Raw genomic sequence first — 17184 nt, 5'->3', positions numbered from 1 at the left:
TCACACTGGTTGACACGGTTTTACTGAACGAGCCATGAAAATATTTCCTTTGAAGACTCTCGTTCGGTGTGCCTCTAGTCTTTGTTGTGTGAGTCACACAAACATCTAAACAGCGTGGGAACATGTTTCAGCCGACCGAAGTGGGCTGGATGTCAAACTCAAACTGAGCTGGAGGTGTCAGAGTGCGACTGTCTCATATTCACCATGTTGATATATTCACAACCCTCTAAGCTCGCCCTCTGGATTATCGTGGAAAACTTTAACACACTTTTTTTATTATTGAAATATTAAAACCACTCAGACTAAACATTGGAGAAGTAAAAATGGAAAACACCAGTCTCCTGAGCCTTTTGCATTATTGAGAAGAGCTAGAAAGGTGGATAGATGGGTGTGTACTTACCGAAAACATCAGCTGGACGAGCAAAGCATGATGGGACGCCAAAGGAAACACATAAAAACATGATATTAGCTTTTACATCTGCACATTGCTCCATGCCAGTTACACCCTATAAAACAACTACTGATTGAATTTTCCCACAAATACCACAAAGTGTTTAATTTAAACAGTTTCAAGTTGCAGCAAAATATCGCAGCCCCTCAGCCGCAGTTTTTTATGCAGTGAACCCACACGTGACAAACCTTTCTTAGCTTTCTTCTGCAGCTTTAGAGTGTCTGATGATCTCTTCTTGATCTCCTGACGGGCTTTCTTGTACTCTGGAAAACGCACACAAACACGGTGTGAATGCAAACAGCGTGTGAAGTTTGAGATGCATGTAGAGGTTGTGTGTGTGTGTGTGTGTGTGTGTGTGTGTGTGTGAGAAACCTTTGGCATGGTCTTTATCCAGAGTGTTGGCGACTCTTTTCCACTCCTCCATCTGCTCCTGTAGAGGGTTGATCAGACAGTCCAGAAACACCCTGAAAGCGCACACACACGCACGCACGCACGCACGCACACACACACACACACACACACACGCACGCACGCACGCACACACACACACACACACACACACACACACACACACACACACACACACACACACACACACACACACACACACACACACACACACACACACACACACACACACAACGTATGGTTAAATCTGTTCCTTTTGCAGACAAAAACAAAGACCACACAACACAAATCAAATTACAGATGAAGGCCGGATTAAATCTGTGGGGAATTAATGCAGATGTGTGTGTGGGCATCATTAGCAGAGTGATTAGCTGCAGCGGTTTCTTCCTAACAGAACTGACGCACGTGCAGAAATCAAAGGACTTGATATTTTTAAGCATACAGATCAGATTTAAGTGTGCATACAGCATCCGGAGCATGCATGAGCCTCTCTGCCTCCGTTGGGGCTCGATCACCAGTAAACTGGTGCATGGAGATCATTCCCAGGATGCCACTTCTAAGAAGTTTGGATTTACCAATAATTTGACACAAGCATATGTATTCAGTTTCTTGAATGAAGAAGAGAGCTGATTCATAAAGCAGTTTGTAAGAGGATTTATTCTGAGGTCATTTTTCCATTTAGTAATTAAAGGCTGACGGAGATCAGGAGCCATTAGATATTATGAGGTCATATTTACTGGGATTTACATGAGCTGCTGTGCATATGTCCAGCATTAAAAGGAAGTCCAACACTAGTTTCACTCCTGTGTTTCCCCCTGGTCATCTGCACACCAGCAGCAGCCTCACAGTCTCAGAAACGTTGGTCTAGAATAAATACTGTGATTACAAGTAGAGAATAAAAACCCTGAAAAGGGACCAATTAGCTTTCATTCCCAAGTTAAATGACTGCTGAGGTCACGGCCACTTATTTAAGATTTATCAGCCTGATACTGTATAATGTGACAATAAGAGGATTTTACATCCCATGTGGCCAGGAAACACCTCCCCACCGAGGAGCTGGAGGGGGGAGGTGGTTGGGTGAAGGGCATCTGGGACGCTTTGCTTAGCCATATAGAAAATAACTGGATGTCTGCCGTGACACATCATACTTTATTAACAGAGGTGAACCCTGCATCCTCCTGCTACTGCATCCCTATTCACAGAGTCAGCTGGAGGTCCCATCTTACAGCTTCAATCTCTCAGACTCTCTGCTTTCATACGGGTGGAGTTAATGGACTCATGCAGCGAAGGCAAAATGAAAAAGAGGAAGGCTGATTTTGATCAGGAGGAGCGGTAGGTGAGGTTTACAGGCTCTTGGAAAGAAAGCTGGTGAAAGGATGTGGTCACAGCAGGACTGACTGGGGCTGATACTGCACTCTGCGGTCACGTGGATGTAAAACATGAGTGATGAAGAGTGTAAGGAGGATTCGTAAAAGCAGAAAGAAGGCGGCACAAAGATGGACGAGGGTGTATTTATAAAAACGATCTGGATAATTATTTTCAGCCACGATGATGTCATTAGATTGAGTCAGAGACTGATGGACCAGGATGGAGGATCTAAAAGCTGAGGCAGGCAGAGGAGCAGGTTGCCATGGAGAACTGGGAGGACAGGCCACTCCTGTTCATCTGACACACACACACACACACACACACACACACACACACACACACACACACACACACACACAGATCTACCCACATGGAGAACTGGCGTAGTTTGGCCTCGATGCTGCGATGCCTCATGCACATCCTGGTGAGGGCTGAACCGATGTCCCGGGTCCCCCCTGAAAGCAAACACACAGACACAGAGGACAATCTGTCAGTCAGACCGGGAGCTGCAGATCACTGGAAGACTTTCAACATGACGCAAACTCACAACTAAAATCACCCTTGCAGCTCTTGCACTTGTAAATCCTGTGTTTCTGCCTATCATCTATTTATTTAACCTCTAAATAAGCTGAAACTGGTTTTCCTCCAAATAAGAAACCTTATCAATACCATAGATGCTCACATGCAACTTTATTAGCTACAAGCCTTCACCTGCTCGAAAAGCAGTCACAGCGACTCGATGAATTTAGGCGTAATCAAGACAAGCGGCTAAAGTTCAGACTGAGCATCAGAATGTTAAAGGAAGGTGATTTAAAGGACTGAACGTTGTTGTTTGTGTCGGACAGGTTGGTCTGAGTATTTCAGAAACTGATGACTTTCCCCTCATAACCATCTCTAAGGTTTAAAAAACAGAAAATATCCTGTGAGCTGCAGTTTCCCTGGGAGCAAATGCCTTGTTGATACCAGAAGACAGAAGTGAAAGGTCAGGCTGCTTTGAGTTGATAAGAAGCAACAGCGAGTCAAATACTGACCAGTGAAAACTGAGGTGTGCAGAAGAGCGTCTGAAAACGCACAACACGTCGCACCTTAGAGCAGACTGGCTATAGCACAGAGACCACATCGAGCCCGCTGCACTCAGCTAACAACAGGAAACTGAGGATACAATTCTCACAGACTCAACAGACGACTGAAGAATCACCGCCTGGTCTCATGAGTCTTGATCCTGCTGCAACATTTTGATGGTAGATCCATCCTGCCTTTTATTGGTGGTTCTGGCTCCTGCTGGTGGTGTGATGTGAACACTTCTTTTGGCACAGGTTCTGCCCTTCAGTACCAACACAGTATCATTTAAATGCCCCAGGCTGTCTGAGTACTCAGTGTACCCAGTGCCTGCTTCCAGCAGGATAACGCGCTGTGTCACAAAGTTCATCTCATAATGGTTTCTTGAACATGACCTTCACAGTCACCAGATCTCAATCCAATTGAGCACCTTCAAGGCAGGAACAGGAGATTCACATGATGGATGCAACTGACAGATCTGCAGCAGCTGTGTGATTCTGTCACGTGGTTTTAGACCAGAATATCTTACATGTTTCCAGCACCTTGTTGAATCTATGCCATGAAGAATTCAGGTCATTCTGATGGCCAACACAGGTCCAATCCAGCACCAGACCCTAAGGAAGCACCCACTGAGTGTAGCAAGTAATAAACCCTTAATGGATTATAGTAAAAACATGCAACCACCATCCTCAACATAACAGGTAAACACAAACCACAAGCTTTGACAAGCTATAACTTATCCTGTTTATAATCAGCAGGGATGCTAAATGTGTACAAACAGAATTATTCCCCTTACCTAAGATAGCAAAAACAACTGATGAATACAACACTTGTATGTCATCAGCTTGTGTTATATGGAGCAAATCTCTAGGAGAATGTAAACACACACACACACACACACCTTGTCGAAATGACTGAACTGCAGAGCACTCGTACTTCTGTGTGGGTCTGACATCTTTCGCTCGTGCATTAGATCTGCACAGCATCAAAAATACATCCAAATGTGAGCCCTTCCACTCATGTACAGCTGTGATTTTCTTACCACTGGAGTCTGCTAGAGTAGCTTTGCATGATCCAGAATTCAGAATAATCCATTGTCCTCAAAGTCACCCAGATCTCAGCTCAGGTGAACATTCATGAGAGATTCTAGAGACGTGCCGAGCTGCAATCTACACCACCATCACAGCCACGCTGCATTAGCTGCTACAAGCTAAGGGAAACTCCTGCATTTGACTCTTTGCACTTCTACAAATGATGACTTGGATAATATTTAGTGTGAGCGCACAACAACACCGGATTTCTTCATCAGCTTACTTGGTAGAAAGCTTGTTCCAAGTATCTTGGACTGGCTGACATTCTTCTGTGAATTTAAGCCGAGTCAGAGTTCGCTGTTACTTTGTGTAATCTGAGATGTTATTAAAGGACAAAGAAGGTAGCTGCACCTTCTCCCACACAGCCACTCGATAAACAAACCCATGAAAACACGAGCTAAATAAATATCCTTCTGTATTCAAGACTGAAAACAAGGCAAACACATTTGATAACTTAACCAAGTTAATAAAGCAATTTCAGCAACTCCAGAAATGGACGGGATTCAATCTCCAGTGTCTTGCTCAGGGACACTCTGGCAGGGTGTCGGGGAGCTGACTGTCAGCGCAGCAGAAGCTCCACAGGCGCCAGATGGTCATCTTCTCTTTCCCCCAGACAGAACACTCCCTCCTGGGGAAAAGTTCACCACAACTCAGCCTGGCAGCCTGGAGATCCAGCAGCTCCTCCAACACACGCCAGCACTCGCCTTCCTGTACATGTGAAGACCATCAACAACCACATTCCTCTCCAGCTTTGACTTCAACCTCTCCTGAATTCTTCACTTCTTAATATCCTGACTAGCAAATTCTTGTCTTTTAATATCGTGTATTGTGGACTTGCTTACTCTTTAACTTCTGGAAGGAATATCATCAGGAAGAGCCCTCACAAGTATACTGAGCAAACACACGAGTTGGCTGGGTGGGTGAACACTGCAATGCACCACTCCTCTCCCTTCCCGATGCCTTCCTCCTTTCCTCTTCGTCTTCTCTCCGACATGTTTCTGTCACACCCTTATGTCTCTTTTCTGCCTTCTCTTTAAGCTCCTCAGAGCCATCGAAGGCACAGTGAGGACGAGCCGTCCTGCTCCCAGCGCACATATAAGATGAAATAACATTACCCTACATGTGTGTCTATGATGGATTGCTGATGATTAAATCTTCCATGCCGAATTCTCAGCAAGTGAAAACGAAACAAAGTCCCAAATGGGAAGCTGAACCACATCAACGTGTAGAAGAAAGCTGCGTGAAAAGAGGCTCATAGCAGAGACACTGCAACAAGCATGACAATGTTAGTGCCGCTCCCGTCAGCTGAGCTTAACGGGTCAATCAACTTGTGTGAGTGAAGTGGAAGAAATGTACGGCAACCAAGTGCAAATAAAGATCAGGCTGTGGTTGATAAAAGGACCAAATTGTGTCAGTTCCAAGTTTGATAAGGTTTCAGCACTAAAACTATTTTTATGTTTACAGATAGTTTCAATTGCAAATATGTATTAAAAACACTTTAAAGACTGGCTTTCTGACCCTAAACCTCTGTCGTGTGGTGTTTCTGGGAGCACACAGTGAGCTGTTTGCTTCTTTTGGTTGTAGACAGTAAAAAAAAAGAAAAAAGAAAAGTTGTCCCATAAACTGTTCACAACAAAGTTTGTAGAGGTTTTAAATAACCGTGTCATGATTCCTGGAAAGACACGTAAGCGCAAAGTTTTCCTGGCTCCCAAAATTACTCCAGCACCAAAGTAAGTGGAGAGCTGAACCCTAACTTGACCTGATTTATTTTATTTTGGAAGAAATTCTTAGGGCTCTGTTGATGTTATTGACGGTTTCTTGAACCCTGAAGCCTCGGGGCTGTACGGTCCATCAGCCATTCATCCATGTTTGATTTAGCCATTTCTTTAAGAAGCTCTGTTCACTCCAAATACCACCTCCTCTTCCACTTTCCTCTTGCCCTCCTTCACACCGTCTCTCCATCACTCCCATCCTCTCTCTCGTCTGTTCTCACATTCAGAGGAGGTGCTGCCTCCTCTCTTCTCACCTCATCTCCTCGTCTCTGCTGCCCTCCTCTGAGAAACAAGATGTCACACTTCAGAATCGGTCCAGGCCAAATTTCTCACCCGCCATCTCTGGTGGTGGTGCAAAATATAATTTGTCAGAATTGTTGCAGGGCTTCTCCGGCAAAGATTTTACGACAACAATAGAGTCAAAGTCAGAAAGCAGACCTCCAAATGAGCTCACTTTTGAAGGTCTATGTGAGCCAGACGTGCTGATAAAGCTGACATGGCAGGTTTTCTTACAGGACAAAAGGCCCGAGATGGCTTCTCACTGGCGATCTGAATCGTGCAGATCTGTGAAAATGATTTCATCTACAAACATTTGGCCTGAGTGCTGGCTGGGCAGCTTTCCACACACGCTGTAACTCCCCGTCTTTCAACCTTTTTTGACCTCATATCCTCAATTTCTCAGGACCACCACAGTCTGAGATAGCGTGACTAACAGTGCACTCTCTTTATTTTAGGAGGCAGCATCAATGATCTGAAGCGTTACAATTCACATTCAAGCCAAGAGGCGAGAGTCCTTTAAGTCAGATCATCATTCACTTTGTGTACACAAACTGTTCTTCTGATTTGTAAAGAGCCTGGTACGAATCTAAACAAATCAAATCTAAAACTACTAATGCGAGGACACCTGTTTATGTGGATGTGGTGATCCTGGCAGGATCTCCAAGTCGCTGTCTCTCTTGACAAAAGGCTTTACCACTTGCTCTTAGTGCTGTTTATCAACCCAAACCGTTGCCTAGTTTTAGAGAAATCAGCTGCAGAGATGTCTGGCTTCTCTTGATTATAAGATGTGTTTAAAGTGCAAATAAATTAAAAGAACACTTTGAAAACAATGGGGAAAAACATGCATATATATCTATAATGATATGGACTAGGTAACGTTTTAGGAAGGAAACAATGCCACATATTTTGATGAAAATGATCAACCTACACAAGCTGAATACAAAAACAACTCAAAAATCTAAGTAAAAAAAGATGCAGCAGGTTAGTTCACTTTGCCAAAGTTTCCATGAGCAACTCAAAATGCTGCTCAGTAGTTTCTGCAGCCGCCACAAGCTGCTGTGGACGCCTGACAATATTGGGACATGCTCCTAATGAGACGATGGATGGTCTGCTGGGAATCTCCTCCCAGATCTGGACCAGGGCATCACTGAGCTTATGGGGCCAGTCAGTGGTATCAGTCCCTTCCTCCTCTAGGAAATGAACCCTAACCCACTGCACCAGCGCAGGGTCTAAAAATTGCTCCAAGGATTTCCTTTGGCTAAGTAAGGGCAGTCAGAGTGCTGCTGTTGCGCCTGCAGATATCTGTATGTCCCTCCATGGATATGCCTCCTCGGACAATCGCCACCAAACCAGTCATGCTTAATGTTACAGGCAGACCCTTTCAGGTCTGTCACATGAGCTCAGGGTGGAAAGTGGTGGACCTGGTATTCTGTGGCAAATGCCAGTCTGGCTCCACGGTGCCAGACAGTGAGCACAGGGCCCACCAGAGGACGTCCAGCCCTCATAAAGTCTGTTTCTGATTACTCAGTGGCCTGTGGAGGTCATTTGTAGCTCTGGCAGTGCTCATCCTGTTCCTCCTTACACAGTGATGCAGATACAGATGTTGATGGGTTAAAGACCTTTTGCAGCCTGTTCGGCTCTCTTAGAGTAACTGCCCGTTTCCTGAAATCTCCTCCAGGCTCTTGAGACCGTGCTGGGAGACAGCAAACCTTCACACACTGATGAGCCATCCTGGAGGAGTTAGAATGTGTGTCTGAGCTCCGTAGTAGTGACACTACTCTAGAACTCTGTATGTTAGTAATCCATTATTGCCATATTACACATAAAAGCAGCTTGGGAAAACTACTAAGACATAAAACACATGTAGCAGCTCAATACTCTTTGATCTATCCGCACACATCAGATGCACTGATGCAGTGGTATAATTACAGTAGATTAGGTCACTTTGCTGTATTTTATGGCTGTAAACTGTGATCTGTTGCGTTCACACTGCTCCAGGCTATAAAGTGGAAAATTAACTTCCTGGTGTCTTTTTCTCACGTCTGTGTGCACAGAGACGCATCGATGTCAACACAGCTCTGCTCTCCCATCTGTACCCCACAATTTACATTTTAGTGGATTGGTGGAGCCACAAAACATAAAAACATAAAATTGCCTTCCATCCACACCCCGAACGTGCTGGCCGAAGCCGCCAAGCTTAACAGCTCTTCTGGCAGAAACGCTGGGATCACGCTCAGTGTGACATGATGTAAACGTCCGTGGCGTCCCCTCAGCTGGGCTGTGATGTTAGTTGGCTGCACAGTTCTTTGGGTTGGCAGGTTGTAATTCGCCAGAAACCAAATGGTTCCTACATGAAACTACTCAGAACAAGGTTTGTGTGTTTTCTGAGTAACTGGGTCGGGATTGCAAATGTATATTTTTTTCATTTGTCCTTTTCTTGAAGAGATTTGAGCACCACAAGGCGAGTGGTGTGTATGAAAACAAGGCAGACCTCGCTATAGCAGTTCTCTGTAAAACTGGGTAACTCACACAAACACTGTAGATCAATAATCAGCACTGCAACACACACATTTGACTTTAGTAACCTTTTAACTGAGTGCAAATGCTGAGCAGAACAAACGAATTTTAGAAAAATAGCTGAGTAAGGAAACTAATCTCTCAACTTTCATCACAAACAGTACAAAGGTTTGATTTTTAGTCACAGTTCAGATGAACTTCATGTCCGGTGTTAGCAGGCTAGAGCTCTTCCTGCAGGGTCACAATCAGTCAATCATTTATTGGTCAAATGCAGCTGATTGACCCGACTTCTCACTCGGGCCCTGTGTGTGTGTGTGTGTGTGTGTGTGTGTGTGTGTGTGTGTGTGTGTGTGTGTGTGTGTGTGTGTGTGTGTGTGTGTGTGTTATTGAGACCCAGCTGACCCAATTCAGTGGGACAGAGCAGCGTCTCTGTCTGAGCTTCAGAGCGAACCGGCTGCAGGTCAGACAGAGACGCTGCTCTGCAGACAGAACGGCCCGAGGCTCCACAACAGCTCATCTGCATGGAAGACCAAACTCGGCCCGTTTAAACCCTCAGACAGAAGAAGCCCTGGCCGTGACACCACACAGGAAATTAGTTGTTAGTCAGAGACCAGCAAGAAGGGAAAGAGATCAAAACTGAGGCCGGACCGGAGCGAAATGAAGGAAACATGCTAATCAACAAGGAGGTTCAGACATCTCAACCTATGAGGAAAAAAAACCTCTCAGGTAACGTTAGTTAGAAACCAAAAACTACTTCTGGAAACGTGTTAAACAGCACAGATGATACAAAACAAAGTTTCTGTACCTAACATAAGATTCTGCTTTGGGATTACATAGGATGCGGTCTAAATTTGGCACAATTCTGACGGAAATCAGGAATTATCTGAATAAATAATGAGCAAACGAGACTGATTCAACTTTTTGTGCCAGCGTTCATTACTCTGGACCACAAAAAGACTTCAGCCAGCGCCAAACACAGAGCAGAATCATCCCTTTGCATTGGAACAATCTCTCGTCTCATCCGTTTTCTTCCAACAACCAGCAGCTCCAACGGTGAAGCTGTTCGATGATAACTACGTAGTGTAGTTTAAAATGTTATGCACATATGAGAAGAATATAAATAAGTGTATATTGTTCTTTTTGTCTGTGTTCATATAGCTTTGATTTTAGACTCATAACTTTCATAAGAGCTCATCAGGTAAAAAGAGATAACCCAATAATGTCTGTTTATAGAGATAATATTGTTGTTGTGAATGTTTTCATATGACATCACTTCTACTTGAGTCGGTAAAAGCAGATTTTACTTTAAAAAGCTCAGTGACGTCAAAAATTAGAGGAAAATAAAACCACTACAAAACGGTACAGTAGCCACGCCCCTTTTCTCTCTCATTTCTCATCTCAGAACAGCTGAGATTTATCTGGTAGATAAAAACAGCAGAGCCTCAACAGTAAAACGCTGCTTACATGTTGATGAATCAGTGCTATTAGTACGTCACATAAACTCAGACGACAGCTAGTATGGACATTCTCACTTTGATATATTATTGAGTGTTATTAGTAGCTTGAGCTCAGGAAAGGGTCTTTCCTCCTGTACGTCCCTGTCATCTCATAATCTATAGCAAAAACTATGAATTATTTTATTAACTGTAAAACTTCATTTGTAATCCACAGCCTAGAGCGTCACAGCTGCAGTTTCTTTAGCATTAGTAAAGCAAAAAGCTGCAGGATAGGTGAGCAGAACATAACTGCACCAAACACACAGGCGACATTAGCGACCCGATGGCTAAGCACTTACTCTTCTACACTGCGAGCTGCTGCAGTTGACCATATTCCTCTTTCAAAGAGGTCATAGACAATGAAGACTTTCTGGAATTATAAATACAGGCCACTAAATATCCTGGTTTATGAGGACTTTGATTTTACTCATGACCTTTATTTGCCTTTAAAGAGGAGCTTTTGTTACCTGTGGTTGATGTGGCGGTGTGATCTTTTTCCTGTGTGATGTGGGTTGAATTTAGTGAATGATTGTTGATATCTGTCCAGGTAACTGAAGACTCGTCCTGTTGGAGTTTAACTTGAGATTTTTCAGCCCTAAGTGGAAGCTGATTGACCCGACTTCTCACTCGGGCCCTGTGTTGTGTGTGTGTGTTATTGAGACCCAGCTGACCCAATTCAGTGGGACAGAGCAGCGTCTCTGTCTGAGCTTCAGAGCGAACCGGCTGCAGGTCAGACAGAGACGCTGCTCTGCAGACAGAACGACCCCGAAGTTTTCTACTCTGGGAACACAACGAGGAAGGATTTGGTGCATTCGTGGACTCTGGACTCAAACAGAGTTCTTTGATATTTGAGTTTATGCTAATGTTTATTTGGCTCCGTTTGAATTAGGTTATTTGCATCTTTAGTACTGAATAAAACAGCGAAAGACTTGATTTTACTCAACGAACTCCTGGATGATGTTTGACCTTCATGTTGGACGTCATTGAAATACTTTTTAAACAACTTCAGCTTTCAGCGCCACAAACGACAATCACAAGCATCGGCAGCTTTCTGGGTAAAAGACAGAAAAACTTTTTGGGAGTGTCCTGGGGCACGACTCTAATCCAGCACGCACACTTTCAACCCCAATTTAAAAATCGAGATTCCTGACCGACTTTTCCGAGACGAGAACCTCGCTGTCGAGCGCTCTCGACACTTTAACCAGCGGATGTTGAGCCGCGTCAGCGCGGTGTTGACGTGAACAGTGGGTGACCTGGAATCTAAGACTGGAATTTAAATCCATCCAACTGGGACGTGAGCTCAGCCATCGCATTCCCACAGGAGCAGCTCCACACGAACACTGGTGGAACTGGGCTGAGGAACTGGAGCAGCTGAAGCATCTCACACTCTCACACACACACACACACACACACACACACACACTCTCACACACACACACACACACACACACACGCCCAGCAGGACAGGCAGTAAATCAGTGTCCTGTAGAACGAGACTATATTTCTTGTCTTGTTGCTACAGGGACGTTACTACTAGGGAGCTATTTTTGAGAACTGGAGCATGAAGGAGGAGGAAAAAGAATAAAACAACGACAACTGGAGCTGCAGAGGACAGAAGATGGGATACAAGAAGAAAAAGAAAGGAAAACTGGAAGATTGAAGTGAAAATTAAAAGGAAACAAAGACTTCAACGACCCTGCTCGTCTTCTTTAATCCCAAACACAAGTGTTACGGTGCAAACAACAAAAAACACAGATAAAGAAAAAGAAATACTAAAAGCTAAACCACGTTGTAGCCTCAGTTCTAACAGGCCAAGAAGTCACATCCAACCCACAGACCCTAAACATCAGCTCATACCCTTGCACACATTCACAGAGAAGACCCTATATAGAATTTACACCCTTTGGACTGCCTTAGGCCCCAATTCCAGTGTATCTGCAACCCGCTTTGCAACCCACATCCCCTTAGTGTCTTCATTTCATGCCAAGTGTAATTATAATTGGTGTCATATCTAATATCATATTGATGTCCGCTCTGTTCTTGAGTTTACTAGATTAGTTTTTGATGCATTGCCGCACTGTCAATGACAGTAAAGTGTTTCTGACTGAATCGCAGTAAAACGGTTTCAGTACTTTGTTCCTTTCAGTTGCTGTAGTGACAGCAGTGCATTCAGTTGTCTGTGGGTTGGTCTCTCTGTGGGTTTACCTGTAGCTACAGCAGGATCATCTGGGCAATGCTGTCAGCTGCTCTTACTCGTGTTTTCTGACCAACTCAGATCAGTTTTTAGTTACATCAAAAAAGAGAAAAGTACCCAAACTCTGACCTTTGAGAGCAACAAACAGGAAACTTACTCTTTAAAAAAGGCAGCAAATGTGCAAATCTGTTAAAAAGTGCCTCCACCTTTACCGCGACTGCAAAATCTGGATCTTCTTGTGTGCATAACAAAATAATTACAAATTATTATTTTAGGATGGGATGTTTGTAAGGAAATTTCACATAAAAATAACTCTCAAAAATGTGGTTTAAGTACACAATAATTTAAAGTTGTAAGTTCAGAGAGTGGCTTCATCGGGTGAGGGCCTCCAGCTCGCACTGGAACGGTTCACAGCAACGGGAATGAGGATCAGCACCTCCAAATCTGAGGCCATGGTTCTCAGCCGGAAAAGGGTGGAGTGCCCACTCCGGGTCAGGGATGAGTTCCTTCCCCAAGTGGAGGAGTTCAAGTATCTTGGAGTCTTGTTCATGAGTGATGGGAGAAGGGAGCCGGAGATCGACAGACGGATTGGGGCTGCAGCTGCAGTAATGCAGACGCTGCACCGGTCCATCGTGGTGAAGAGGGAGCTGAGTGTAAAAGCGACGCTCTCAGTTTACCGGTCGATCTACGTCCCTACCCTCACCTATGGCCACGAGCTGTGGGTAGTGACCGAAAGAACGAGATCGCGGATACAAGCGGCAGAAATGAGCTTCCTCCGAAGGGTGGCTGGCCTCTCCCTTAGAGATAGGGTGAGAAGTTCAGCCATCCGGGAGGGGCTCAGAGTAGAGCCGCTGCTGCTCCACATCGAAAGGAGCCAGCTGAGGTGGTTCGGGCATCTGACAAGGATGCCCCCTGGGCGAGGTTTTCTGGGTGTGTCCCACTAGGAGGAGGCCCCGGGGCAGACCCAGGACACGCTGGAGAGATTATATCTGTTGGCTGGCCTGGGAACGCCTTGGTGTTCCCCCGGATAAGCTGGAGGAGGTGGCTGGGGAGAGGGAGGTCTGGGCCTCTTTGCTTAGGCTGCTGCCCCCGCGACCCGGCCCCGGATAAAGCAGAAGAAGATGGATGGATGGATGGAAGTTCAGAGAGCAGGCTGCTATGACTAAACTGTCAATATGTGATGAAGGTGCAATCCCAGCAGCTTCTTTAATCCGCAAAACCCCAGAGTTTGGCATCACCGTACATTAGCACTTTGATTTCACTCTTTTTTCCCTTGCTGCCTGTCAGTAACACACACATGACCACAGCTGTGATGCCATTAAGTTCACACTCGGCACAAAAGCCGTAAAGAAGTCAAAAATCATTTAAAAGGTCCCACAAAACTTCAGCTTCTCCTGTCAGTCTGCTGCTGCGTGACAGAAGTAAGTAATCAGGTGATGGGCAGCGTTAAATCAGGCGCATGGTGTTGCCTGGTGGTTGCATCAGTCAGCATCGCTCTCTGCATATAGCCAAGGTCACTTTACAACTTCAATACGTCTCACGTGTCAACGTGTCGCTCGCTGTCAATCTCTTTAATGCAGAGGCACGAAATACCAACTTCCTGCCAATTAGCCACACGTCACAAAGGTCACATTGAGCTCAAATGGAAACAAAGAACTCATATTTCCCATTAAGTACTCCACAGCACACAAACATCTTGATGTCTTTGATCTCTTTTTATGTGAGAGCTTCTGTTTGTACGGAGCGCTGCAGTAGAAATATCATGAGTGCAGCTTTGAGTTCAGCCCATTTGATTTTTTAAACGTGCAAAAATTTCACAATTTTCTTGAGGTCCGGCTTCCTGAACCATGGAGACAGAAACAAGATGATGCATTACCTGAACTTCTATATTTAGCCTAAAGGCTGTGGGGCATTTGGATGAGAAGCTATGAAGTCGCTGACAATAAGAAAACGTGCAGCAAAAGTCTGAATATCTGTTATCGATGAATGTGGCAGCACCAGATCTGATCACATTCAAGCGTCGTTGCTCCATCTTTAAGCTTTCAAAATCGCCTCTCCTAACTGGGATAGAGGACACACGCAGTGGGAGTGTTTTTAGGGAGTAAACAGAATTCCTCACATCTCACGGAGGGGCGACCGGGGTCGTACAGTCCTGGAATACCACACACAGAAGTGGGGAGGGGAGCGATCCAAGGATGCCTGCCAACATAGGGCTGCAGTCTTAGGATGCTTTCTGCAGTGTGTGTGTGTGTGTGTGTGTGTGTGTGTGTGTGTGTGTGTGTGAGATACAGTAAAGGCTTAAGATTCTTTAAATAACACCTCCCCTCTCTCGTCACGTCCTGAGGTTGGAAAGCTGTTTGCTGCTGTTGGGATTCATAGAACGCAACAAGACGAGCAGCAACAATTTAACGATGTTTTTAAGAGTTCATGTTGGTTTGCATCATCTGCTGTTTTATCTTTATTTTTTATTTTCAGTCATCTAATTCCAGCAGGCAGTCGTACGGTTTGCGCCTTTTGCGGTCGTATCTGCTGACCCGACACGGTTGTAACGGGGGCGGGGCGGGGTTGTCACGGACACTGATAACTGTCAGTCATCAGCGGTGAGACAGCTGCCGTCCTGTCAGCTGCTCCGACCGCGGCTCAGTGAGCCGCTGCAGGAACGCTGAGCAGGAAGGAAAACGGAGCGCGTGGCACGTGTTCGCTCCAAGTGTTCCACTATTAAGAAAAAAGGTCGAGTTCATCAGAATAACATTGCTTATAAAAACGTGTGTATCATAACAAAGAAAGACATTGTTTTTATAAAGTGGCTTCAAAAAATGCTGAAGAGTTTGACATTTTAAAAAAAAGATTCTCAAAATCTCCTTTAACCTCCCCGAACGCTTTCATGGCATTTTTAATTCTCTGATGGGACCTGATGAATGTAAAAATTACCAGATTTTTGTTTCTGAGAAAAATGAGATCTACATATGAGGACATTCGTTTTAAATTTCGATAGAACAGTGGCAGTATAGTGTCCTCGTACGAGGATATCAGGCCCTTGTAGAGCAAATTTTAGTATTTTGGTCTAGACAACCCAAAATGTGACGTCCACATATGTGGACACCAGGTCCTAGGAGGTTAACCTAGGACCTGGTGTCCCTTGAATTCATGTGTGGTTATTCATTCGTGCCTATAATCACAGCTGTGACTATCAGACAGAAGTCAGGAATATTGCATCTCACCTTAACATGCCTCCACCAACACCTTCAGTGTAATTCTACCTCTGCCATGTGAGTAAAGCAGCTGTGACCCATCGAGACGTAGACACTACGAGGCCTCTGAAGCTGCGCTGTGGCATCAGGCAGTGACGTGTTGGCTGCAGGTGCTTTCAAATGTGAGGTGGGACATCCGTGGATCAAACTTGCAGTCAGGAGATGACTGATTACACCGAGATGTTGGAGGTCTTGTACTCAATTTGTATAGCGCTTTACTAGTCCCTAAGGACCCCAAAGCACTTTACACATCCAGTCATCCACCCATTCACACACACAATCACACACTGGTGATGGCAAGCTCCATACCACCCGGTTATCAGGGTTTCGTTTGTTACAGCGACCTGGACATTATGACCACGGAGCAGTCACGCCTTCCAAAAAACCCATGAAAGATTAGAAGTATAATCAAAGCTGTTTAAAATGACAAACCAGAGTTTCCCAGCTACAAATGTTTAACAATTCAATGACAGCAAGAGAAATCTTGGTTTGTTATCCTGGTAAAAATCCTAGAAAGACATTTTAGCTCGAGTGGAAAATGTTCTGTGAGCCATCCTAAACTTTGACAGCTCTCCAAATGCTGCACATTTAAAGCACAGCATCATTCGGTCTCGTTACAACTCCCATGTGTCGGTGAACTATTGCACAACCAAAGCGGCCAATTTATCTGCCTCTGAGGAGCTCGCTCAATGAGGTGAATATCTGTGGAGATATTTATGGACGAGATGGACAGTTTCGTTGTTCCTCTGACAGCTGCAAAAACAGAATGAATGAAACAACTCAGAGGACAGAGGGACCAACCGACCTCACAGCCATTAGGCCTCACACACACACACACACACACACTGACCACACACACACACGTGAGACAGGTGGAAACCTGCTTCGATGTACAGAGAAACAGGAATGCAGAAACCAGATCGGCTGATATCAGACGCTCTTTAATCCAACGTTTTAAAACAGCGTCCAACGCTGTCGTCCCCATCTTTGAAAGATTTCAGCCAACACACACACACACACACACACACACACACACACACACACGCACACTCTTTGAACTGAGACTAAAACAAAGCAAAGTGAGCGTTTGATTTGTTTGACCCGAGCTGCTGCCAGCCCCTCAAGCGAAACCACAGCTCCTATTTCACCGCTAATCTGTAGTCTGAAAGAGTTGGCAGGCTCACGGTGTACACCCACTGCCCTCTGAGTGTGTGTGTGTGTGTGCGTGCGTGCTTGCGTGCAACAGAGAGGGAGTCTGAATGCTAAAAGCTTGTGTCACTTCAGAGTTCGACCTCTCT

At 45.0% G+C, this 17184-nt stretch overlaps 1 protein-coding gene across 4 annotated transcripts in view; it reads right to left on the bottom strand.

Moving 5' to 3' along the window:
- LOC147303212 (protein MTSS 1-like) overlaps window positions 1–17184 on the bottom strand; it is a 69279-nt gene that overhangs the window by 18224 nt on the left and 33871 nt on the right. For 3 of the 4 annotated variants that reach the window (XM_086280834.1, XM_086280833.1, XM_086280837.1), the window contains exons 4-7: window positions 2598–2682; window positions 824–915; window positions 640–714; window positions 401–412 (exon numbers count right to left, since the gene is read on the bottom strand). In XM_086280834.1, coding sequence (XP_086136960.1) covers window positions 401–412; window positions 640–714; window positions 824–915; window positions 2598–2682 — 264 coding nt within the window. The remainder of the gene's footprint in view (window positions 1–400; window positions 413–639; window positions 715–823; window positions 916–2597; window positions 2683–17184) is intronic. The other variant, XM_086280835.1, reaches the window with a different exon arrangement.

Source organism: Aulonocara sp. 'chitande type north' Nkhata Bay, linkage group LG22 (assembly GCF_057382095.1).
Source record: "Aulonocara sp. 'chitande type north' Nkhata Bay isolate Kocher_YH1m ecotype deep benthic linkage group LG22, A_spYH_male_GT1.1, whole genome shotgun sequence".
NCBI classification, from domain to species: domain Eukaryota; kingdom Metazoa; phylum Chordata; class Actinopteri; order Cichliformes; family Cichlidae; genus Aulonocara; species Aulonocara sp. 'chitande type north' Nkhata Bay.
The sequence above is the reverse complement of the archived record's forward strand: the minus strand, read 5'-3'. Positions and strand labels throughout refer to the sequence as shown.